The sequence below is a fragment of the Macrosteles quadrilineatus genome, unplaced genomic scaffold, assembly GCF_028750875.1.
Source record: "Macrosteles quadrilineatus isolate MER2022 unplaced genomic scaffold, UCM_ALF_1.0 Scaffold_7__1_contigs__length_78375512, whole genome shotgun sequence".
Taxonomy (NCBI): domain Eukaryota; kingdom Metazoa; phylum Arthropoda; class Insecta; order Hemiptera; family Cicadellidae; genus Macrosteles; species Macrosteles quadrilineatus.
Genome location: NW_026542600.1, coordinates 41,585,318 through 41,612,718, shown reverse-complemented (window position 1 = coordinate 41,612,718; position 27,401 = coordinate 41,585,318). Strand labels below are relative to the sequence as shown.

Here is a 27,401-nt window from a genome sequence, read left to right as displayed (position 1 = left end):
CAGGGTCCAATAGGGGTGGGCTTTAGCCCCTGTTTCCCCCCCCCCCCTTTTGAACTGCCTCCGAGTATGGCTGATTTTTATTATGAATAAAAGTCACATTTTGGTTACTCTTGTCTTTATTTACAACAATACTTATGACTTATTTACACAGTTGGTAGTTCATGGTAGTTCTAAGTACCAAGAAAAAAAGTGAAATTATGAATATTCCTTACTAAGTACGTTCCATATTTACTTACTATTTGTGTTAGAGAAAATGTAATGTTTATATTTACAATGTTTTGTACAAACATTAAAATTCACATGTTGAACTTGAAATTTACCCTTGTTCCAGGCCTACTCTATCATATGCAGACTAGTGACTCTGCTATCTCCATACAACAAGTTTGTAGCCGCTTTTCCCGAGATTCACCTTCCACCATTGGATTTATTGACAGCAGAGTGGCTCCACCATTATTTCCACTATACAGTAAATAGGTCTATGGTAAAACTAGGTGAGTCATTTTGGTCCAATACACTATACTACAAGTTACGGCGTTTACTATAGTACGGCGTTTGAAGGTGTGACAAGGTGTCCATACGACCTTGAAACCGGGAATTTTACGTGAATTTTGATGACAGGGAACGAATTTGTGAATTTTGTTGAAAACTGAGATAATTAAATGATTAATTAATTGACGTAAAATCTGCCCAAAATCGCTGATTTTTTTGTTTTGCATCCCTAGTTGAAAATTGTGATCGTTGAAAACTATTGTGTAACGAATGTTGCCGCGATGGCAATAAATATTACATGCTTTGCCCCGAACGTTTTGCTGATGGTTGGGAAGTGGGAGGTAGTTTGGGTTTTGAAAGAAATGATAATTTGTTGCACAAAGTTAATAAATAACAAAGTTAATAATGTTTTAAGAGTGGCACATAATATTCTTTCAAATTCACCTCTTAAACCCATAATTTGTTTTCCAAACCCCCAAGACTAATATACAAAAAAGCTCCTAACTTGAAAGACATTCTTTCAAAACCCAAACTACCTCCCACTTCCCAACCATCAGCAAAACGTTCAAGCTGTAATCCATGCAACAAACCACGATGTGCCACTTGCAAATTAACCTTACCATCAAAATCTTCCACTAGCAGCCAAACTAAAAGATCTTACAACATAAATACCGTCAATAATTTAATAACTTACCCCATAAAACTCCCTGTTCCCATGGTCCGATCATGCTGGTTCACAAACTCATTCAAGTTTATCCCGTCCTACACCTTCAATAGTTCATCACTTGTGACATCACTTGTGATTCTACTAATGTAGTTTACCAAATTTCCTGCAAATTTGTCCTAAAGACTACATTGGCAAAACCACAAATGCTCTTAGAGTTTGTATGAATGGCCACAGATATGATGTAAACCATCCTGATAAACAAAAACCTGTGGCTATTCATGCGAGAGAGCATTCTCAAAATTTTCAACAATGTTATTCATTGAAAGGAATAAGAAAATTGGCAAAAGAGGCATCAGACTTAAAATTAAGACAGCTTGTGCAAGCTCATCAATTAATACTTAAATCTGAAACACCTTCCGGTCTAAATTTGAGATAGTATATAAAACATATTTTCTTTCTTTCTTTCTATCAACATTTTCTTTTTTACTTCTTTATAAATTATATGTATTTTGGATTTTTGCTAAAACCATCTGATTCAGAGTGGTAAACACTTATATTTGTTATTGTTTGTTAGTTCCTGAAGAAGGCTTATGCCGAAATATAGAACTTATTTAAAAAGTGTGTGATAAGTTTATTTTGGAAAACAATATGGATTTGAAAAATTGAATAAATGTGCATATAGATATTTAATAGGGATGGACGGGATTGAATTTTTAGTTCGGGACGGGACAGGACGGAATTTTTATTTCCTTCCTGATTTTCGGGACGGAGCGGGACAGGGTTTTTTCCTGTGCATAAAAAGAAGGTCTTGAGTATTGCAGTAGCCAAAAAATACAAACAAAATCAATTTTTACCATTTGTGGCACTGATCTATAAAAACAAACAAATGGGTAAACATTTACAGGTCGAAATGACTTTCGGTCATGGCGTGATCATCGGTATGACTCGCGGTCACGGCATGATCGTCGGTATGACTCGCAGTCAGGACATGATCGTCTGTATGACTCGCGGTCATGTCATCATCGTCAGTATTACTCGCAGTCACAGTATGATTGTCAGTATCACTCGCAGTGACTGCGTGATCGTCGGTATGACTGACTTGTGGTCACGGCGCGATCGTCGAAATGACTTCGCCTCCTACTTTTGCCGAACTATCATGAACATCTTTCGCGATAGCAGCGTCATTGTCACCCGCAAAGCGGCAAAATCACCGAAGGTAGGATTAAATCCCGTTCCGAAAAATTCCCGAATCAAATGTAATCCCGTCCCGAAAATCGGGAAAATTTTTTCCCCGAAATTTTGGGACCCGTCCATCCCTATTAATACTGACAATGTAACAATTTAAGTATTATAACAATGTATATATAAAAAACATATCATAAAGGATTAAATAATAACTTATTTGATTTTAAAATGGTTTGCATAATTTATTACCATAGACTAATTAATCAATGGGTTGTATAATGGATCTAAATGTTTTGTCCTTTTTGTCCAGACGACAACGAGTTGCAGGACACAAAACAATGCTTGGAACTGTTCTGCTCAGTTGTCATGTCGCAGATGATCGACTACAAGTACTCATTGACAATTCTGGTCTTCTTTGTTTACTTCAATTGTGTAAGTTTTTACTTAATTTTTTTATATTTTAAACTCTTCAATATAAAAAAAAAAAAAACGCAAGATTTATGGATTAAATCTAAATATAGCATAGGTTCTTTAGCAGAACAATTTCTTTTGCATGTGTGAAATCTGACATGTCTCACAAGATGAATTTTCCATCTTCACCCTTCTTAACCCTGTCGCTGTCACATTTTTTATTGGTTGCATGTGATATGAGGTGTAATGACTAGCAATACCCAGTTTATCAGAAGGTTTTGGAGTATGTTGGGAAGTTGATTGCAACAGTAAAGATATTGTTAGGGGTAGTTATAATTATAGTGATGAGGTTCGGCAGTTTGGTCAGTGCTGCAGCTAGCTTATCTTAGAAGAAGTAACGATAGGCCATAGATGACACAGAAGACACAAAAAAACTGAGTATATTTTGTTCTTTGAGGATCTTTTCGGGTGTAGACAAAGACAGCTGGTTATGTTTAGTACAATAGCTTATAAATCATTAAAAAATGCTACGTTAAATACTAATTCACTCAATCTATTTCAGAAACAAAATTACAATGAAATATTGCAGACATTCTTCTGGACGATGCATGATAAGGAGAAATCGTTCTCCAAGTTTGTAATTGATGGTTTGATCTGGAATATCATCCACCACGATCTTAATCCAGAGGTGAGTATCAGTATATAGAAGGTGATAAATACAATTCTATAATGCAGCAGTTCCTAAACCTTTCGGTCCTGTATGTTATGACTTTACTTAACTGGTTAAATGACTACAGGCAGAAACTTGAGACTATGTGTACCTGTGTCTCGAATTTGCTGACACTCTGCTTGTTTCTAGGCCTTTCCAGAAGCATAGGGTCATTTACAAGGGATTGCTACCTCTATGTAAATGCAGAGGTGCACATATTTATTTCCCCGACAAAGGTGATACAAAAACTTTTCATCGCTCTGTTTTCAACAGTTCAAAAGACAAAAACAAATAGTGATCATCTCACCTTTCCTGACATAAACATTACTTTCGATACACAAACATAAGTAAAAGTAACCTATTTGTGGCAAGATAAAGTTTAAAAGAGCATGGGAAACACATTGAGAAATACACTATAACTGTACTAAAAAATAAAAATTATATTCATTAAAAAATATATAGGCCTATTCCACTTCAAGTTAAAAACGAGACCATCATCCTTTTTCTCCACTTATCTCGAAGCACTTGTGACAGATGCTTTAATTATTTTTGTTTTGGGTAAAACACAATAAACATTTTAACGCCTTTCCACCCTTTTCATTTTTTCAACTTGTTAAAATGGTCACTTGTCACACTCGCCCGCCATTGCAAACAAATATTATTAATCTACTCCTACTTAATTAAAACTGTTCACCTTAATAACTTATGTATTTAAAATATTTAACTATCACTAAAATATATATAACGACAAGACAACTAAGAAACGTACAAAAAATTAACACCTGTCACGGTCAGATAATGAACATCGACTGAAGTGAAGACAATGTTTTGACACTTGACATTACATATTAATCACCAAACAAACATTCCCTAAAGACTTAACTATATTTTCTATTAGCCTTTCATCAACTTCTCTAAATTTGAAGCTGCAGGTTGGTTGGGGTGGTTTTCTAAGGTTAGATTCAATACTTGTAGTATTTTTATTAATGTTTGGAAGAACAAGGTCATCAACCACATTAATAAAAAAGTTGTTAAGGATATATATATATATAAGTTGGGTTTGATTCGATTTTGTCGTTGAACAAAATTTTCAAATTTTTACCAGGCTTAGTCTTACTATTTACTTCAGAATTAATAATTTTCCAAATTGATTTGGATTTATTTGTGGATTTTGTTATTTTGTCATTGAAGTATTGTTTTTTATTGTCTAACAGCTGAATTTTTAATTCTTTTTTTAATTGTTTGATTTTATTTTTTAGAGGCTCAGACTTTAGTGTTCTATATTGTTTTTCTAAGTTCACTAAATTTTCTTTCTTCATTTTAATGTCATTGGAAATCCATGAATTAGAAGTAGTAGTTTTTTCTACTTGGAACATTTTAGGGAAACTAGTTTCAAAGGCATGTACAAAGATCGAAAGAAAAACATCATACTTAGTTTCTACAGTGGCTTGATATACTTCAGACCAATCTTCTTTAGCTAATAGTGTTAAAAATGAATTTATATTAGTCTCAGAAAAGCTCCTCCTAAACACTTTATTTATACTCTTAATTTTACTTTTTATTCCATATACCTCGAACAATTGGCCATCATGGTCAGAAATACATTTTAAAATACCATATGCTATGGTTTTTTTTGCATTCAATATTAGTAATGAAATGATCTATAGCAGTTTCTGATTCGGATGTTATTCTTGTGGGAAAGTCTACTTTATGTGATTTTAAGATATTCTTAAATAAATTATATGTTTTATCTTTGTTTAGAACATTAATATTAAAGTCTCCAGCTATGACAATATTTTTAAATTTACTACTCAATATGCTACACATCAAATCAAATTTTTCTAAAAATATTTCAGTTAGACAGTGAATTGGAGATCTATATAAACATACTAAAATAAAAGAAAATTGATTTTCAGTGATTAAAGATAAACAACACTCAAATTCTTTTTCCTCTATAAGATCCTGGATTGCTTTTATTTTTATACTTTTACTTTTCATAGCTTTGCTTACTAATATTAGCACCCCTCCTCCCATTGAATTTTTTCTTGAAAAGTAAGAGCATTTGTTATAGTTTACAATGTTAAGAGATAAGATTTCTGATTCAACCATTTTATGTTCTGATAGTGCTACTAAATCTGGCTGAATTTCTTCCAAATTTATCTTTAATATATTAAGGCGAGATGAGAGGTGTTGAACATTTTGATGCAGAATTTTCAGAGGTCGAGATTCAATGCAGGTTTTTTCTTTGCAATATCTGATTTATAATTATTATGGTTAGTTTTGTTTGTAGAAACATGATTGTTATATTTAGCAAGCTGCTTAAGATTATGATTTGCAAAAGAATAATCTTGATTATCAAGGACTTGATGTGTAACATTTACATTAATATCTGCAAAGTTATTTTTACATGCTGAAACATTTTCGTTGTCACAATTACTTAGTTTAAACTTAATGTTAAGGTTGGGGTGCAAACTTCACTATAATGCCCATGATTTTTCACACTTTCACTAGACACATGTACTTCCTCCCTTCTGCTCGACATCTGCTGGTTGTCGGTGAGTGGATTGGTGACCTCCTGTACATCCTGAGTGGTCTGTGGTGTTGGCATAGGCTGAGACGAGCTGGTCAGAGGTTGATCGGAACATAGAGGTTCAAGTGCTGCTTGGTCTTTTAGATATTTAGATAAAATGCTGAGCTTCAAGTTAGCATTTAACTCATCATACTCAAGACCATTCCAAAGAGAACGAGATGACTTTTGGTGATAAGTTACAATATCCACAGAGGCTCCAGTAAGATGGCAAAAGTTAATAATGTTAGATGTAAAGACTTCTATGGATATTTTATCACGAACACACCCCATGACATAGCAAATCAATTTTTCAAAACCTCTTTGCTTGAAGTCGCTGATCAAGTCCTGGAATGCTGTGTTGTAGTCAGGAACTGAAGGTTTGCTGTTGTATTTATCCTTGGTGATAAGTGCATAGACTCCGGCTTCATCTGGGACTTGTTGGTATGCAAGGTGGTTTGTAACTTGGTCAGATGGAAGGGGTTTCCCAAACTGCTGCTTAAAAGTCACTGCTACTCCCGCGGTCATTTGCCTATCAGCTTCAAAATCACCTGATATGCAATGAGCAAACACAGTTTTTTCTTGATTTTTACAATTATTGATTTCATTCTTCATATTTGTTTCAATTATTCTGATAGGGGGTTGAAATGATTTGTACTGGTATTCCATATCTTGGGTTTTCCACCTAGTAATGGCTTTCAGAAATATTTGGGCTATTTCAGTTGTACCAAGAGTGTTTAGATGTAATCCGTGAGTAGTATAACGAATCCTCTTCAGATGGTTAAGGTTAATTAAAACTACTTTTTTGACTCTTAAAACAAGTTCTCTTATATAGCTATTTGCTATTTTTATTTCTTGGTTTTCTTTGGGGTGTAGGCTCTTATCATATCTTGTCGGGATCGTACACAAGAATACTGGTTTTTTTCACTTAGTATTTTTAGTTTGTTTCTTTTCTGTGATATAGTTTTTTAATTCTTCTTTTGAGCGAAAAACTTTACCTCCAGGGGACCTAATGTAGATATCAGTTTTCCCTTTACTGAGTCCATTTTTTCGAATTTGTTCTTCTCTTAACCAGCCACGAGGTAAACAGTTTTCATTCACTTTAGATTCATTATAATTTACCATTTTAATAATAAATGGCAAACTAAAAAGTCACTGTGGTATTAAATGGATCCTTACGAGTCCTGTAGTAATTAATGTGTTTGTAATGAAACTTGTATTTTAATACGAGGTATGTTATTTAAGTAAGTACCGTTTTTAAATTTCTCCGTTCCAGCACTGCGATTGGTATTTTCGACATTTGCACTGTGTATGGGCATCTATTGGTAAGACCTAGCCGGAAATTGGAGAAAAATCGGCCGTGTTTACATCCGGTTTTGAGCATTCAAAATGGTGCCGCCAATTGAGACTACCGCCGACTGGATTAGTGAAATGTATGGCAAGAACATTATGAGTGACGGAATGGTACACAGGTAGGTAAGGGCATTTTAAGATGGCCCCACCAACGTTCATGATGAGCAACGCACTGGGTACGGGGACAGTAATGACACCGCCCAGTGCGTTTCTCATAAATCTCCCCACCTTGGTGGGGAACGTTGAAGACCAAACGACTTGTGCCGCAAAGTACCTTGGGGTCATGGTGGGCAGAAAGCTCAGCTGGCGAGACCAGATCACCCGTATGGCGGACAAGGCTGCTAAAATGGTTTCTTCCCTTAGTCGGTTAATGGCCAATGTCAGAGGTCCGCAGTCCAGTCGCAGAATGCTGTTGATGTCTGCGGTCCAGTCCGTGCTCCTGTACGGTGCGGAAGTCTGGGCAGACGCTCTCAATAAGGAGATATATAGGATGCGGCTCACCCGAGTGCAGCGTCAGGCAGCACTAAGGGTAGCATCTGCCTATCGAACAGTGTCTGAACCCGCCGTCCTGGTGGTTGCTGGAGTCATCCCCGTCAAACTTTTGGCGGCGGAGAGGAAGGCAATTTATCAGCGCCGTGGGGAGGACCAGGCATGAATTGAGGAACGCACCCGGACCTTCCAGCTTTGGCAGGAGAGCTGGGAAAAGGAGACAAGGGGGCTCTGGACCAGGCGACTGATACAACAGATCCAACCTTGGGTTAATCGGCGGTGCGGAGAGGTGAACTTCTACCTCACCCAATTTCTGACAGGTCACGGCTTTTTCCGGTCGTACTTGTTCAGGATGGGCAAAGCCGTGTCACCCAATTGCATATACTGCCCAGGCATTCCCGATGACGTGGAACACACTTTCTTCCACTGTCAGCATTGCGAAAGGCCCCGCCTGGAGGCTCAACAGTTCGTAGGACTGCTGTCGGTGGACACGGTCATACCGATGATGATGGAGGGTGAGGACAATTGGACCTGTGTGTCACTTTACATCCAGGGTGTTCTCCGCGTAAAGAAGCTCGACCTCGACCGGGATGCGGTGTAGGTAAAAAAAAAATAAATAATGCCAGAAACGGTGCGAGCCATGTGGGCTTAGGTCACACGTTGGTCTGACTTGAAGAAGTAATGTGACAAACAATTCCAGGTCTGTGTCCAGCATAACAGAGGGGTTTTTTTAGTGAGTAGTCTGATAAATTCAGGAGTCTCACACTACAGGCTGGCTACCTGTGTGCGTAAATGCGTTTACACTAAGCGTAAAGGTATATTGACTATGGTAATGAGGGTTTATGGGATAAAAATAGATTTTTCCCATTTTTTACCCTAAAAACACAAAATTTTATAATTTCCCTCCAAACTATTTTGTAGAGCTTTAAACAAATAAATAATTTTGTATATTGAAGCGTTGTTGTAGGCCTATGCCCAATAGTTAAGGAGAAATTTCCAAAAAACTCTAAAATTAAAATTCCAATGTTATTGTTATGGAGGATAAGCAACTGTTGTAGTTTGCTTGTTTATGAACATATTTTGATCAAATTCGGAAAATGCATTTATTTCTCATTAAACTATTAACATTTTACATAGGTGACGAAAAAAAGACTTTTACCCTCCCTGTTGCAGAAAACCTAAGTACTCGTTAAACTCACTATATTTAAATAAGGAATGAACGTGATATTTTTAAGGAGACATTTGAGTGTAAATCCAATCAGGCAAATGGAAATTCGCTTAGTCTGCAGGTTTGCTGCGGCGGGGGTATATTTTATGCTACACACTTGACTCCAACCAAACATGATACTCAACTTAGGTAACTAATTATTTTAAGAATAATTTCAATTCAGTAAAGAAACATAATTTGTAAAAAGAAATTTATTTACAAAACAGATAACTTAATGTAACTATGTGTATCTTAAGTTAAAACCATAAATATGCAATAATGTACTTAAAAATAATCACTTGGAATGGTGTGCTGCCTTAAGTTTGAAGATTATGCGTACTATGGCTATCCTCTTCACTCATTAATTTTTTTTATAAGAATGATATAAGTCACTCGTCCGTACCTGACAGACAAAAAATATCAAACAAAAATGTAGTAGGCCTAGGCCTATTGTCTTAAAATAAAATCCCACATTAAACTCTTAAATTTTAAATTAAATACATTAACTAATTTATTAATTTATTCATTTTATTTCAAATTAAAACAGATTTCACTTTAGCCGGGTGTAGCCTATTGGCCTTTACTAAACTTACCACTTTCTAGGTTATTTTATAAAATCAACTTCAAACTGTAGTCGTCATGTTTCTGCCACTAGATTGAAAATTGGACAATCAAAATCACAAACTGAATAAATATGTTTATTTTACTTTCTATTAAACTTCCACTAAACAAAATCAATTCCACTATAAGTTACAAATTCACTTCAAATTAAAAACATCTAAAACTGACGTTTTTAAATTTTTTTTAACTCCATTCCATATATGTTTTGTTATTTGTTGTTAAGCCTCCATCTGTCTTAACTAATATATAAAAAAAAACATGTTTAATGTTTAATCTCCACCCCTTAGCTTGAAAACCTCTTCTATGATTATAGGACTAAGCGTTGTCATTAAAAATAGTCTCAGACTACTTTTATGAGCCAAATTATGTTACTGAATTGAAAACCGGAGGTTTTTATTAATTTTTTTTTACAGTCATTGGCCAAAGGAGTCATCCAAGTGATTTCAAAAGGAAAGCCTCCAAGATGCGTACAAAGCATTGTCTTTGTATTCATCTCCCACGGGCTGTCGCGAATTCGAAGCGAGACTCACTATTTTATCTTCAAGATGCTGAAACCCTTCCTCAAGTCACTGTCACCTAGAGATGTACAAGCAGTGTAAGTAGAAGCACCAAACATAATTCAGTAGAACTTGATGTACCGAAAATTAAATTAACCTCACTATCCCACGTGAAATAGCTACCAAGTAAATTTGTTTAGTTATATTTAACTTGTAATCCTAGTTTGGCATGGAATTGTACGTTCAACTATTTCAGTCCATAATTGATATGCAGTAGGCTCCCAAATTATTGTTTTTGAAATATCATAGTTTTTTTTTTACGAAATTAAAATGGAAGCAAAAAAAGATAAATATCAATCGATAGCCCAAGTTGACGTCACGCTTGCGCTAGCAATCTTCTGCTCCTGCTGAGTGCTTTGACACAAAAGCTAGGCTGATAAATAATGCTTGTTGAACCATGGCAACTTGTTGAATAAAATCAATAATTTTTTTTAATTGTAATACCTTGGAAAAGTTGCTAGATTGTAAGACCGAAACAGGGTAAAAATATAAAATAGTCTTCATCTTCCAGTCGCGCATGTGCTCTAAAGTTTGAACAAAAATGAAAAACTCAAATTACAATTTTTTTATTATTTTGACACTAGATTTTTAATATGTAGGCTAATAGTTGAAAATGCCATCTGCAAGACACTAAGGATTTGATTTTTAAATAATAGTATTGTACGTTCGGTCCCGCATCGGCTGTAAATATTGCCAAAAATCTAGAAAAACGTAATTTTGTACTAGACTTGTTTGAAAAATAATTATCGGTATCAAAATGGAATACTGAAAATCTCCTTGTCCACATTAAGATAGTAACTTAACAAAAACAACGGACAAAGTCAGAATTGAACTTCTGGACGCAGTAACACATAACTAGGGGTCTGCGGTACAGAAAATTTAAGGTCGGTACGGTACAATATTTTGTACCTCGGTTCTCGGTACAAAATCGGTACGGTACGCGGCTACCCGTATTTTTGCGGTTTTCTTCTCAGAACTGTATCCAAACCATTATTTTTAACTTTAATACATAGACATTACTATGAAAATGGATAGTATCCTACATTCATGGTTTTCTAACAACAATTACTGTACCACATATTATTAAAACAAAACCTTTTACTACTACGAGGATTGTGTCAAGAAAAATCACAGTTGAGATAAAGGCTTTACCTATTTTACTCTGAGATACTTTGAATAGCCATGATAAAGTAGTTTAAAAATAGGATGAGAGTTTTTATGAATTAACATGTTTGAAACATTTATTGACAAGATAATTTCACAAAACTGATAAATTATTTCCAACCAACACAATGTCTAGTTGTTTTTTTTTTTTTTTTTAACATATAAAAGCATTCAGTAGAAGACAGTGTAGTTTTGCCAGCTGTTCACAGCAGATGACAATGAAAAACTGGAGGTTATGATGAAGTAATGGCAAAGACCATTTTTTTTATCAGCTTCAAAACTAGTTAAGTTATAAGATGGATACAATTCTTGCAAAGTTTTTTTCTGAAACTAAAATTTGGATTATCACAGAGTAAGATTTGATGTTGGGCAATTAGACTTTATAACTGTGTAAAAGGTGTGTATCCCTGAATTTATAAATTGCATTCTACACTTATTCACTGCCAAACATAATTCAGTAGAACCTTGATGAATCGAGAATTACACTAGCCTACATAACTTCATTACCCCAAGTAAAATACCAAGATAATTTTTATAATTGTATTTGAATCGTATAATCTTAGTTTGTTAAAAATGGATTGTATGTTCAACAATAATTGCAGTCCATTATTGTTAAGCAGTATGGTCCCAAATTATTGTTTTTGATTTTGAAACATCACAGTTCATTTGACAAAATTATAGTTGAAGCAGCTCAATGTCAAGTCAGCACGCTTGTGCAATAGTTTGTTTACATGCTTTCTCCAGACCACGGGGGAGGGGAGGGTCTGATAAGCCGTCTATTGTTCACCCCCAAGAAGGTCCGACCCTCATTAGTGCCGCTCGGCTGCACTCAGTGGGGAACCCAAAGCTTTTACCCCCTGCTGTGCGCTACATCACAAAAGCTGATAACGACATGGGTGATTAGTAACCATGGCAACTTGTTGAATGCGTGATGAAGGGAAACCCAAGAAATAGAAGAACAAAGAGAAAGAATGACGTTGTTATCTTTATACCCTTTTTACAATTTCCGTTATTGTTATCTTTATGTAAGATTTTATGATTTTGTTTTATAGGTTTATAAAATAATTCTTTTTAACTACAGGAATATCAATTTATAATTTATCAACGTGCTTCTCTTCTGAAACAGCAATACCGGATGCATAATAAAGGTCAATGGCCTAAAATATCACGATTGTGCAATATTGTATTTTTATGTTAAGATAAAATATCCATAACAAATATTTAATTTATAAAATAAGATTGTAGATTTGTTACAAGTTTAATATGTAGCCATAAACAGTTTTATGGCAGTAGTGAAAATACTGATTAAGTTAGAGATAACATTTAACAGTCATCATAAAACTATTATTTTTATGATAAAACAGAATTGGGGAAAGTCGTAAAGAAATAAAAGTGATAAAACTCAACAGTTCTTGGAAGTACTTCAATACAACAATTATTGTCGTGATAAAATGTTAATGGATTTGGGACTGCTAATGGGTTTTTTATTGCATCATCACGCTAGTAATAAACTATGAAGATTGTAAACAAACATCTGATAAGACTTTTATGTGCTCGGAACCAACTGCCGTTGACTACGATAGTAAACTGAAAGTAATTTATTGAACCGAATTTGTACCGTGTAAAATGCTGTACCGAACCGATGATGGTAATTAAGCTTGTACCGTACCGTACCGACTTTTTCGGTGCACCGCAGACCCCTACACATAACACAAAGCACGGCACTATTGGGTCAGTGACCCAAACGACGTCATGTGATTCCGAAGTTAAAGTTTCCTCACCAACTAAAATTGACGGTACTTATATCAATCACAGACGTCTCGCTAAATTTATATTTTGTTCACTATTCTTATGCTAAATAACGTCGTGAATTAAAAAATTATTGTCATTTTCGTCGGAAAAGCACAATTTCCCTGGAAAAACTATATTTTTGCGGAAATGGGTCATGAGGGTACTCAAATTAATTGGTAGAGTGAGCTGAAAAATAATATGCAAGAATTTTCAAGATCCGATGGATATTAATGGAGATACGGCTGGAAAAGCGCCATTTTTCCGGAAAACGATGACAAATTATGCTATTTCAAAAAACACTAGTCTGAAGTGATCGATGTAAAATAAAATCCCTGGCATGAGTCTCATTGGAAAGATCTGTCAACTGTGCCAATGTTATCCATTGTAGACAATTATCGAACCACTTTAAATTAATACCCACTTTCTATAACCAAAAGTGGGTTCCAAACGCTGACGCAAAGTTAAAAGTGGGTAGGTATCAGACACATTGTTATCAAGGTCTGGTAGGATTGAACCATGTTACTTCACTTCCAGCGTCTGGCATTACAAATAACGCTGTATTATCCACTTCTGAATGACATATTTATGTTAGTTCTTTTTATTGTTTATCATTCCCTAGAACGACAGGCTCTATTACTCAGAACTGTTAACACATTACATCTCATCCTAGGCCTAGAGAATTGGGGCATTATCACTAAAAAGTGCATTAGTGTTTGGCAGGATTTGAGCCTTTGACCTCCGGGACCGAAGTCCCTCACTCTACTGCTATACCACATTATCTCCTTTCTTTATTTTTATTAAAATTAGTTATTATAAAATCCATAACATATACCGTTATGATAAGAGCACTGTTCTACTTCATCACAAATTAGTAATAATGTATTTGCTTAAAAACTTAAATATTTTTATGTATTGAATAGGCCTAAAGTGTACTAATGATTAGCTGGATTTGAACCCAACACACCGAGAGGCCTCGCGCTCTACCTCTAGTTATAGACCAACTCGCTTATATTTGTTAAAACCATAAAAATTAGTTATAATAAAACAAACAATTATTTACAGCCCTAATAGTGGCAGTTGCAGTATTATAATTTTTCACGAATTGGTAGTATTAGAAGAATAACTTAACCTATAGTATTCATATCACCTAGATAAAGAACAGTGGTGATTGGCGGAATTTGAACCCAAAACCTCGTGACCGAGACCTTACTATCTACAACTAAACCAGCTTGGTCCCACTCCCACTTGTTAAATATGTTTATTTTAGTTCTAATAAAATCAACCATTTTATGTTACCACTAGTCACAAGGACTTAATCACAGATTTGTAATTTTAGCTTAATGAGTTTTTAATACTTTTACAAATTGGATAGGGTCGGTTAGTAAGTAATTGGGGGGATTTAAACCCAAAACATCGATACCGCCCCACAATCTACTCCTAGGACTAGACCAATACGCTCCCATTTGTTAAATCCATTAACACGTTCACTGCGGGCGTATCCGATCGGATACGGGCCGAGCGCTGTTCAGACGCTGCCGTAACCGATCGGAAACGCTCCGCAATGCCTTTCGTATATCATCGTTTTTGCTCTAGCGTCGGTCGAAGGCAGACCAAATTCACGTTAGCGTGTAGTGGGTGACTTGCTTTTTGTTGTGTTGTAGGTTGGTAGTAAAATTTCCCCATTAAATCCCCGTCTGGTAAACTTAAAACTCAACTTGTTGTCCCGTCTTTTTCCCTCCAATTGGCAATACGATCGGACCGGCTACGTTCCAAGCAGTGCTGCTATATGTGAGTGTTTAGCGAACTACGTCGACTCTTGTTATAAAACAGGACATCACCGCACGTTATTTGCTATTCCTCATACCGAAATATGAGAGCCAAACACCCGGCAATCGGGTTTGTTCGACGCTGCGGGCTGCGCCGCGTTGAGGCTACGCCTGCCATTTGATGGCCCGCAGCGAACGTGTTAACATTAGTTATAATACAACAAAAGTTATTGAATACGCTTTTAGTGACAATTAATTTACCCTAGTTCATCTTGAATTAATAAAACTAGATAAGTAACATTAAGCATATTGTTTTATCACCTAGGTAATAAACTCAATTGGTGATTGCTGGGATTTGAACCTAAATACTCGGGATCGAAGCCTTGAGTTCTACAACTAAACCAGCTCGCTCCCACTTGTTAGATCCATTATTATTAGTTATACAAAATTAACAATTTTACACCACAATCAAGGACAGTTACCTGTATTACGAATTGGTAATATTAGATAAATAATAGCATATTATTATTTTTCTATTTTAAATTTTTTTGTCCTACATTTACATATTAGGACATTGTATCCACCTCGAAAGTGTTTTAGGCATTAACAAGCTAAAAATAATTAACCGTGATTACAGGGATTTACACCGCGGACCTCAGGGACCAAAAACCCGTGCTCACGTTGTTCCCCAAAGCCCCGTTAACACGCTTGAATTTATTTTCGCAAACCTAGTTTGCGATTAAACAAACTGATTATGTACGTTGACTAACAGAAAATTGAACCATGAATCCATGAAGGCTTTGCGAGACAGCTAGATATATTTTAGCATCAGAAATAATTCAATAATAACGTTAAGTGTAGTTGGTAGAAAATAAAAAGAAGACGGGAAGTGGACTTCCGGTAGTATTGATTCCTGGTGAAGCCTGAGGGTAGGTGGTTAGAGTGGCTCTTAACCGGTTTTGTAGGGGTGGGGGTACACCGAAAATCAGTCTGCGCTCTCACCCTGTCCGAGCAACATCGCGGGCGGATACACTCTTTTTCAAAAAAATTTTGGATGTCAGTTTGATTATCTTAAAACTTAATTTGTTTATTTTTAAGTATACAGTGGTGGGAAAATACAATTTGTTTAGGACAAAATACAAGTTTATTATACTTGACTATGACTAGGTATGTAAGCCATAGTTTCGTATAATAGTAATGGATTATTTGTACTTGTTTTTGTACACGAAAAATCTCTGGCTCATTCAAGAGTAATTTTTGGAGTATTAAAAAAAGCCAACTCTAAATTTTAATATAGAGAATTGTATAAAATTAAAATATGCTATTCTCTGTTCTTAAACATTTTCATATTACTCTTAATGAGGTAAAAAATTAGATATTTATTGAAAATTTGTTACCTTAATTAGCCTACATTAATATGATCACACAACTCGCGCGAGCAACCTGAACCGCCTCTGCACCGTGGTCCGAACTCCAAAAAGTACCGAGAAAATGTCTTTAGTCAGACTAGTAGCAGAACAAGAAGACAACGTCAACTTCCCCTTTCGCGCTTGGCTCCCCACTTGCCACTACAGCCCCACACACCCAGGCTTCACGAAGAAACGCACGAACTCTAAAATCCCGATCCCACGTTCAGCGTGGCGGAATATTTTTGGCTGGGCCAATAGTTCCCATGGACGCCACTAGATTCAGCCGAGCGCTAGCGTATGGGCAACAAGCTAGGGCCCCTCAAGTACAACATGCACGACACCAAATTATGAGGTCCCAAATTGTTCAATAAAAAATTATCCTCTCCTTCTGAAACATGAAAATCTGAAGGTTTAGCAATGGGGACGTGTGTAAGGCCCCACAGTCCGTGGCAACCCCTGAGTGTGGGCAAATGCACGCACAAGATGGTGTTAAAATTATTGTATCGTGAAGTACTAAAGATAATTTGAGTAAAAAGCTGAAGTATTGTCCTATATACACAGGCTTTGTACACTTGATAAGTAAATAACCCAAATCAAAAACTATTCGTAATGGATTCTAACATGTTACACTCAAATATGTTGACTTAAAAAAAAATTTAATCATTTTTTGGTGGCGGTTTGTGAGAACTTAAATTTATGCAAACATTGTCAAAAGGTTCTTTCATAAGGCTAAACATTCAGATTACACTATTAACTATTTTGGTTTTATGTTTTTGTATGTCAAAATGTAAGTAATAAATAGTTTCTTACAAATCAATAATTTGTTTTGAATTAATTTTCCTACAGTTACCTAACAATGTACATGTTCTCTCACTGATTTGAGAAAGCAAAGTGGCTAATTCGCTCATCAGTGAGACAATTTTAACATTGTCTCACTCTAATTACTTTGTCTCACTCCAGATTTGCAACGTGAAGGCACAAAATAGTGAGCGTGTAACATGCAGACAAGGTCGTATGCGCGCGAAATACGTTGGCAGCACTGGCTGTAAACTCAAACACTCAGCTGGTTAGCTGTTGTACTGTTGTATCATTAAAATGTCATATTTAAAGTTCACTTCTGTGTAAAAATATGTTACGTTTCTTTACCAATTTATTTGTTTTATGGTAACTGTAGGGAAAATATAATGTGCAACTCGAGTGCAAAGTGCAATTTCCTCACTGGAAAAACCATTCCTCACTCGCCTACGGTTCGTGAGTAAATATTTCTCTCGAGTGAGTCAATTGCTCACTTTGCTCACTAGTTGCACAATAGTTATTTGTGCAACTAGTGAGAAAAGTGAGCAATTGACTCACTCGAGAGAAATCCTTACTCACGAGCCGTAGGCGAGTGAGGAATGGTTACTCGAGTGAGGCAATTGTACTTTGAACTCGAGTTGCACATTATACTTTTCCTACAGTTACCATAAAACAAATAAATTTGTGAAGAAACATAACCTATTTTTACACAGAAGTGAACTTTTAATATAACATTTAATGTGAAGTGACAAATACAACAGTACAACAGCTGACCAGCTGATTTAGAGCCAGTGCTGCCAACGTATTTCGCGCGCATACGACGTTGCCTGCATGTTACGCGCTCACTATTTCGTGCCTTCACGTTGCAAATCTGGAGTGAGACAAAGTAATTAGAGTGAGACAATGTTAACATTGTCTCACTGATGAGCGAATTGGCCACTTTGCTTTCTCAAATCAGTGAGAGAACATGTACATTGTTAGGTAACTGTAGGAAAATAACTATTTTCTACATTACATTTTTAAGTTTGCTTTCAGTTAGATGCCCTTGTGTTGGATTTTATTTGAAAACGAACATTTGACTATAGTAAATTATAATAAGATTTCTGCTCTTGTTTTGTTGCTAAATCTGTGTATTTCTAGTGCAATAAAACAATCTTAACTATTTTTAAATTTTGTTACAGCTACGACTCTGTAAGAACTGCTTTTGAACACTTAGTCGATAGAAGAGAAATCGCTGATTTTATCTCTGCATTTCATCGAATCCCAAAGCAGAGACTGAATTAAGGTTAGCATTTTATTTTCCTACCAATTTCTTCTTAGTATGTAGCTTAGTAAGACTTGTTGCAGATGCTACAGTAGTCTCTACAGCTTCCTTGATGCTTTTTAAATAAGAGTGTAGGGTAATCTCTAAGTACTTTAACAAAGCTTAATCTTTATCAGTGTCAACAATATGCTTGACAACATTGCTCACTTGACACATCATGACCTGAAGGAAAGCACTATTTAAAACAAAGGTTTTAATATACAGTAGAAGGAGGCTAGTGGCAAAACAATGTAGCAAACGTTAAGGCTAGGGCCACACTTAGCAACTTTATCCCCGTGAACTAGTCGCTGTGACTTTATCCCCGTGACCTAGTCGCTGCAACTTTTTCTTGTGACTTGTGACCTCGTTGCTAAAAGTCTCTTGCTGATTTTGTCGGTTCAGATTTTTGAAATTTATTTTTGGTCTCGCTTATTTGATTTTGGGGTTTCCCCCTTAATTCACTTATTTCTTTTTTTAATAAAAAATTTCTACCAAATAAGCATAGATAGTACACGTTTTTGAAACTGTAAGTTGTGCTTCAAAGTGCGCTTAAGTTGTGCAAAGAAATATTAGGTTATAATATGGGTAAAAACTTGAAACAATTGCTTTCCCCTATATCTGAGAAAATTAATACTCACCAATAGTAATTAAGTCAATTTTTTTCTAATGTTCAGCCTTTGTAGTTCATAAAACTGATCTTATTGGCTCTAAAATTAATTAATAACATTATTGCTAGAAGAGAAATTCGACCTCTGGTTTTTGTGTAATCTGGGTCACACAAACAATCCTAAGTTTTGACAAGGATATCTACAATGAATTATGCAAATTATGATTTCAATAGCTTTTTAGATACCCAATAATACAAAAGTGTGAGAAATGTGATTGCTATAAATATACAAGATATTAAAAAACAAAAAAAAACTTTAAAAAATTGGTGTATTGATTTCAGGATCTTTAAGTATTCTTGATCTAACTCACAAAATTATGGGCTGCAATATTTTTTTCTTCAAACAATATACTGAAAAGTATAATTTTTAACTTAAAAATTACCTTTAAAGTTAGTGATTTTATTTTTATGCCAACAAACACCATGTGACACACCATTTCAATAAAGAACCAAATTACAAGTAATGTAGATCACGTGACTGACATTACACGTAATGCAGGTAACGTGACTGACATTACACAGTGACTCAAACGCATAAATGGGGAACTTCTATGTATTAAACTAAACTTGTGTTATCCTTTATTATAAATGCCACCTTTTCGTTAAATTATCGTCTGCTAATAACCGGTCACATTACACTAGGCGAGGTTCGTAATTTTCTCTCAAATCTCGGAGCCAAAAATTCTCACCGCCCACATTGTTGTATATAATTTTTGTTGTATATAATTTGCCCATCATCAGAATAGGTAAAGTAAAGAAAGTAAACAGAAGTAATTTTCAAATATATAGTGGGTTACCGGAAAATTAATTCTCGACATTGAAAACTCATAAGAGAAGTAATTTGGGTCACACAATTTACCAAAAGTAATCTAGGTCACACATCAGATCCTCAGATTTTGTGACTCGTCATTTACTAAAATGGAACATAGATGCCATGGTTCCCTTTGATGGCCATAAGTTTGCTTTAGTATGCTTTTGACTTATATTTTCTTGGTTTTAAAGAAGTTATTTACCTTATAAGTTATTTACCTTATTGTAACAGTTATTATCTGTACCGATCATTACGCAAAAACTTAACGCTTACAAAACAGATTTTAAATAAAGACTTTACGTGTAAACTGAAAAGCCTGGCAATCACATCATGTCTAACCTACTTCACCCACAGTCAACAACGAACTGAGAGAGGCCGAAATATCGATCCGCCCGGAGTCGATAGGGTTGAAAGACCTGGCGAGAACTGGTTCCGCCCCCCGAACCCAGCATTACATTCAACATTATTGTCAGTATAATTTCATTAAAAAGCCTGTTTGGTAATTTTTGTAAATATTTTAACAATATAAATTAATTCAAACCAAATATTTACAATGTGCGCCTTAATATTACTGAAAATATAAGCTTATGTATCCAACTTCTAACCTAGGGGACAGCGTTTTTGCGATAAATATACCTATTTTGGAACTTTTCAAACAAACTTTATTTTACTACATAGTATTAAAATCGGGAAACAAACATTTTTATTCAAAGGAAGGTTTAAATCATTTTAAAACTATTTGGAGCAGGAGTGGATGGCGGGAGAGGTATAAATAGCTGGGGACAGCAATTGTCCTGTTTTCAAGTTTTTACCCATATATGCCCTAACCTCCATACGTAATCCATTGGCCTACTTCAACGAGTCGTTCTCGTCCGGCCGCACGGATGCTACACAATACTTTGTCAACTCTACTCTTACACGCGACAGTGCTAGCAGTTTCGGCTTTTTCCGATAGATAGCAGCACGTATTGGGTCACTTAATGTTGCTACGATAAACTGCATTAGGTACACTACAACTTCGTTCTATCTTTTGGGAACCCTGATATTTAGAAAATAAATCAAACGCAAGCAAACTAGTGCAAGTTTTGAGGTTTTGCTTACATCGTGATGTCGCGAAGTTATGGCTTGCGGTCGGGTGAAATTGATAGATTTATTGATAATCGTGAATTTGTGGACCTTGTGACACTTGAACAGTTTCGGAAAGACCAAAAATCCGATCCTGACTGTGAAATTCAATACTCAAACAGGGTGTTACCAAGGCCTACCGCATAGTTGTTTAACATTCACAGTCATGAATTTAGTGATGTTATTTCTCCTAATACAGATACTATCAATGAAACTATAGAAAGAGTAAGTTCGGGGGGATTAATTTGTAAAAGATTAATTTGTTTTTGAAACAGAGTCCAATGGCCATCTAACTTCAAATGAAAGACACTGCTACCCATAGGCCTAGTTCAGCTGATCTAGATGACTGGTATATGGAAGTAGATTTCACCACTCATCAAGTGGATAATTATAATGCAGAAGTACCTAATGTTAGACCTACTGATAATGTAAGGGAGATAAAAGAGCAAGTATTGAGGGGATACATCTAGACCTTTCCCTTGAGAGTCCATTTGTTTGGAATGACGAACCCAGTGAACCAAAAAATATTATATTTTCAGACTAGAATGTAGGCATGGCATACATATTCCTAACATAAATGATCTTCATGATGGGCTAGATTTTTTCTATGAATTTGTGGGGTGTAATCAAAATATTTGTAGTATGGTCAAATCAACCAGTTGTAGATGTCTAAATCGTCTAATCACAGTCTAGTTCTTTCTGTTGCTATTTATTGAATATCTAAAAGGAAAATGATCCGCTGGTATAGAGTGAATTCCCTGAAAAATTGTTTTTATCACACCTAAACTATTTTGCTAAGGGATAATTTATTTTCAAATTGTAAATTGTATATAGTATTTTCAGATGAGTATAGCTTATGTAAGCTAATTACTTTGAAAACATGTGACATTTTGAAAAATAAACAAGCTTTTTGGATTCTTATTGCATCAGAAGACTAGAAGAAAATATAATTAATCCTTAAGAGATATTTTACAACTGCCAGACCCAAACTGAAAAATATATAAATGAAAATAGTGCAGGAACTGAGTATGTTAAGAAGTGACTTATCGACGAGTGTGGCCGGTGCTGTAACATGACATGGTATTTGTTGCCGCGACCAAAAACGCTCCCGGATGCATTTGTTTTTCTACCACCAGTAGCTACTGACCGCGGGTAGCATAGTGTGGCCATTCATTTAATTGATTGTTACATATTTCTTCGTTCCGGCAACAAGGTAGCCAATTATGACTGAAGCCTTAGGCATCGATATATAACAAACATGGATCGCGCGCTGCATGTGTTGCTTGAGCCGAAACGCGGTCCGGCGCTGTCAGACACCCCCCACCACAGTCCGGGCAACCACGTGCACTGCCACTACTGTCAGTATAGTTGTACAGCGGAAGTGCGTGGTTTTATTTTTTCGTAGTAGTATTTCTTCGACGTGATGTACTTTGATCATGCTAGAATCGTGTTCTGCATTCAATTACACAAGCAGAAGAAGTAAGAATAGTTCAATTTCGTACGAAAGAAAATCTCATACGTGATTGAGAAATGTTGAACGAGTGCATAGAATACTTACAGACTTTGAAAATTGAAAATGTTTCAATTTTCCAGCATCCTAGATAACCCTTTGCTCTAGGGTTTATGACTAATATATGTTCCATAAGAATTATAACCAGCAGATTATTAGATGACTTAAATTTTTTAGTAGGCTACATCTTAACATAGGCTATAAGTTTTCTCAAAACCATTTTTTTGGAGCTGTTGTTTTCCACATATCTAACGTGGAGTTTGGGGAGGATAACCACGAAATTAAATGGGCAAAATCCATAGGAAACTTGTTTTTTAAGATACTTCGTTTTAGCAAAGCAAAAGAAGCAACCTTAGCAGCTGTAAATGCAAAGGTAGAGATTAGGCAAAAGTTAACAAAACTTGTTTTGTTTAGCAACGTTTGATGTTTTGTAGGTGAGTGATTTTGTAGTTTTGGTGTATATACAGGTTGTCCCGCAAGTAAACAGCCAAACTCCGGGAAATAGTTCTATGGGTCAAAATAAAAAGAAAATCAAGAATAACATTTTTTCCAAAATCGCTTCGTTAACCAGGTCCCATTTTACAACTAAATACCTTTCGTAATATTTCAGCTATTTCTTATTCGATCTTTTTGAACTTTGTATTGTTTGATACGGAATAAAAAATGCAAAATAGAAGTGTTCTTGACATTTCTTTTCATAACAGCCGTTTTTGAGCAATTTAAGTTCAAACAATTAAAATGGCCGCCATTTTGAAATTTTAAGTTTAATCAAGATGATTTTTTCCTAGTATTGGTCTTTTCTATCTTAACCTACATACCAAGTTTTATAAAGATCGGTTGAAAATTTCATAAATAAAAATGTTTATGTACAAAATACAAAATGGTGGATATCTGGTTAACGAAGTGATTTGAAAAAAAATTTTATTCTTGATTTTCTCTTTATTTTGACCCATAGAACCAATTCCCGGAGATTGGCTGTTTACTTACTGTGTATATGATATCGTTTTGTTAAGCAAGATATTTTCTCGAATTTATGTGCAAATTAAATTTGTTCTAGCAAAGCAAACAAATAAACCTTAGCATATGTAAATGCAAAGATTGGCATTATAGGCAGAAATTAACAAAACATCCTTTGTTTAGCAACGTATGATGTTTTGAACGCGTGTCCTTATGTAGTTGTGTTGTTTCTTTATGATATTGTTTTATTAAGAAATGTATTTTCATAAATTGAGTGTACAAATTAAATTATAAATATATAGGCCTACTCTTGTCTTTAATTGTTCCTATTTCCTCTGTTCTTATAATTTAGTAAGCAAAACTGTTCCAAAACTGTTTTTCAATATTGGAGTTCTTATCAAAATATATTTATTATTTTTCAACAAACAAAATCAATTAAACTTACACAATAAACAGTTAATACTAGTGATGGTCGGATCCGGATATCGGACAACCGGATCCGCCGGATCCGAGCTGGAACCGGCACCGGATCGGATCCAAAAAATTCCGGATCTTGGGCTGGATCCGGTTTTGATGGATCCGATTTTTTCCGATTTTTCCCCGATTTTTTTGCTAACATAAAGCTGTCTGTATCCATGTACAAGACCAGTTTTCCCCGATTTTTTACCAACACAAAGCTGTCTGTATCCATGTACGCTCATCCGGACTAAAGTGGCGGGCGTCCGGTCCGGATTACGAAAAATCCGGACCATCGAGAGTCGAGCAAATACACAGTACTGTATATAGCGGTTTTTTTAATTTTGTTCCAGGTCCACAGTAATAAATAACCGGGCATATGCACTTCCACCGGTAATAACTTTTACCGCCGAATTTAGTTCCAGGTCCACAGTAATGATAACCGGGCATATGCACTTCAACCGGTAATAATTTTTACCGCCGAATTTAGTTCCAGGTCCACAGTAATGATAACCGGGCAGATGCACTTCAACCGGTAATAATTTTTACCGCCGAATTTAGTACCAGGTCCACAGTAATGATAACAGGGCATATGCACTTCAACCGGTAATAATTTTAACCGCCGAATTTAGTTCCAGGTCCACAGTAATGATAACCGGGCATATGCATTTCAACCGGTGATAATGTTTACTGCCGAATTTAGGTCTAGGTCCACAGTTATGATAGCCGGGCATATGCACTTCAACCAGTAATCATTTTTACCACCGAATTTAGTTCCAAGTCCACAGTAATGATAGCTGGGCATATGCACTTCCACCAGTAATATTTTTAACCGCCGAATTTTGTTCCTGGACCACAGTAATGATAGGCGGGCATATGCTTCTTCCACCGGTAATAATTTTTACCACCGAATTTTGTTCCAGGGGTACTGTAATGATAGCTGGGCAATGCACTTCCACCGGTAATAATGTTTACCAAACCGGTATTAATAACCGGTAATAATGTTTACACTGGTAATCATGTTTACCATTGTGTTATCCGGTTAATCGGTCTTGTACATAGATACAGACAGCTTTGTGTTAGTAATAAAATCGGGAAAACATCGGTCTTGTATGCCTGGATCACCCCTTGCTTATACATCTATGTTATTCGTTCCAGGTCCACAGTACTGATATCCATGTATGTGAAACTCTACAGGTAAAATACCCTTTGTCTGTGTACAAGAAGATTATCTGTGTCCATACAGGGTGAATAAAAAAGTCAAGACTCCCCCATCTAATATTTTTCTAAGCTATAACACAATACAGTCTTCTTGTACACAGACACAGGGTATTTTACCTGTAGAACTTCACATACCCATCAATCAGTACTGTGGACCTGGAACAAATTTAAGGAAGAGATTAACAAGAGGTGATTCACGCATAAATAAATTGGATGCTGCATGCAAAAACCACGATATAGCATACTCAAGATCGAACTATAGTAAATATACACAGATACCCTTTTGGTGGTCGTGCAAACTTAGGACAAAGTTTTATTTTATGATTTTGAATAATGAGGGATTATGAGCTCAACTGGAGATTACTCTGTATATAAGATGTATTAATCTTTAAACATTACCAATTTAATTTTAAATAGTATGATTTAAATTGGCATTCCTGTTAATTACATTTTTTTTACCCGCCCTTATGACAGTGTATATCTGGATCCGGATCCGGTACCGACATTTTCTTGGATCCGCCCATCACTAGTTAATACTGTAAAATATAGATAACGAATGCTAAACGATGCAATCACATGTGATGTAGGTGTTATTCAAGTGTAAAATAACATTGCATTAAATGATGGCGCTGCAGGTATGCCCGGAAAGTGGTGGGGGGAGCTGTCTGTAGCCGGACCGCACAGCTGCTACTCAGCGCGCGATCCATTGTGTTTATATATCGATGGCCTTAGGTTGTGAGGGATTAAGGAGTAAAAGACGAAGACCTTAACTGGGTAATTTGGTGTAAGATATTTTTGGTTTATCTCAATACTGCTTTCAGTTAATTGCTCTTGCTTAATCCTAGTTGTCATATATTAATGATCAATATTTGAACTATCAAAATGATATGTAGATTCCCATGTTATTATGTTACATACTTAGGACCTACCTAATTTGCATAAGTGTACTACTTGAGTATTTCACTAAATTTGCATAAGTTTACTACTTGAGCATTTCACAAAATTTGCATAAGTTTACTGCTTGAGTATTTCACTAAATTTGCATAAGTTTACGGCTTGAGTATTTCACCAAATTTGCATAAGTTAACTACTTGAGTTTGTAACTAAATTTGCATAAGTTGCATAAGTCTACTTCTTGAGTATTTCACCAAATTTGCATAAGTTTACTACTTGAATATTTCACTGCTGGTTATTTGTTCAATTTGACAGGGTGGCAAGAAAATATTATTTTAATGTTTTTGTTATTGTTTTAGAAGACAACTTCTAGCTTCAAGAATATTCCAGATTGACAGAGGACCGTGGAGTATATTAGGAATATAAACATTGCCTTGAATCTCTTTATGAGATTGTGTTCTGTATGCTTTAAAAACACATTGTATGTGACTTCTACGAGACTTAATAGTTATTTAGCTATAATTATATTTAACTACAGTACAAACAATTGATCTCATTATATGTGGTGTAAGTTAAACCAAAGAAATTTATTGAAATGTTATGTCTTTGTAAAGGTGGCTTTAGGGCAGGGTTCATAAAAAAACAGCAGGCTTACCTTACTGACAAAATAGATGAAATGGAAAAAGACTTATTAATGAATTGTTTGTTTTAAGAACTCTAGTTGCTCAATTTTTTTCATTAATGAAGTTGTTTCATAGTTCCTACTTGTTAAGTTGTTTGAGGAACTCTAGTTGCTTGATTTTTTTTTTTTTTTTTCATTAATAAAGTTGTTTCATAGTTCCTACTTGTTTGGTTGTACCACAATGTCAGGTTTCAAATATTATAATTTGTTGTAATAAACTTTGTGTTTTTTTTATTGTTTCTCCTTTAGATCCTACTATGCCTAATAGCCAGTTTATTATGTGCATTAATAAGTGTGCCAGCTGTTTTATCCGAAAACTATAAGAGATATCAAAAAAAGTTAAATGGTAAGTGCCTTGGCTTTTTTATTTTAAAAATTGTAGTCTAGTCGAAAAAAATATTTTAGCCACCATTTTTCTAATATGACTGCCAACTTGGATTTTTCTTATGGAACACCCTGTATTTTATGATGTATTCCGGTAGAAAATGTTATTTTAAGACAGTTTTACTCTTGTGTTTTTTTTTCATAAACCTAACCGTTGCAAAGATAATAATGGTTAAAGTTGTGAAATTTCGAATAGTTTTTGAATAAAACAG

At 35.3% G+C, this 27,401-nt stretch overlaps 1 protein-coding gene across 2 annotated transcripts in view; it reads left to right on the top strand.

Moving 5' to 3' along the window:
- Positions 1–27,023, top strand: part of LOC128999176 (uncharacterized) — a 152,604-nt gene extending 125,581 nt beyond the window's left edge. For both annotated transcript variants that reach the window (XM_054425576.1, XM_054425575.1), the window contains 6 exons: positions 332–491; positions 2,652–2,773; positions 3,315–3,440; positions 10,111–10,292; positions 18,361–18,464; positions 26,483–27,023. In XM_054425576.1, the coding sequence (XP_054281551.1) occupies positions 332–491; positions 2,652–2,773; positions 3,315–3,440; positions 10,111–10,292; positions 18,361–18,463 (693 nt within the window). In that variant the 3' untranslated portion in view covers position 18,464; positions 26,483–27,023. The remainder of the gene's footprint in view (positions 1–331; positions 492–2,651; positions 2,774–3,314; positions 3,441–10,110; positions 10,293–18,360; positions 18,465–26,482) is intronic.
- The last annotated feature ends 378 nt before the right edge of the window (positions 27,024–27,401 follow it).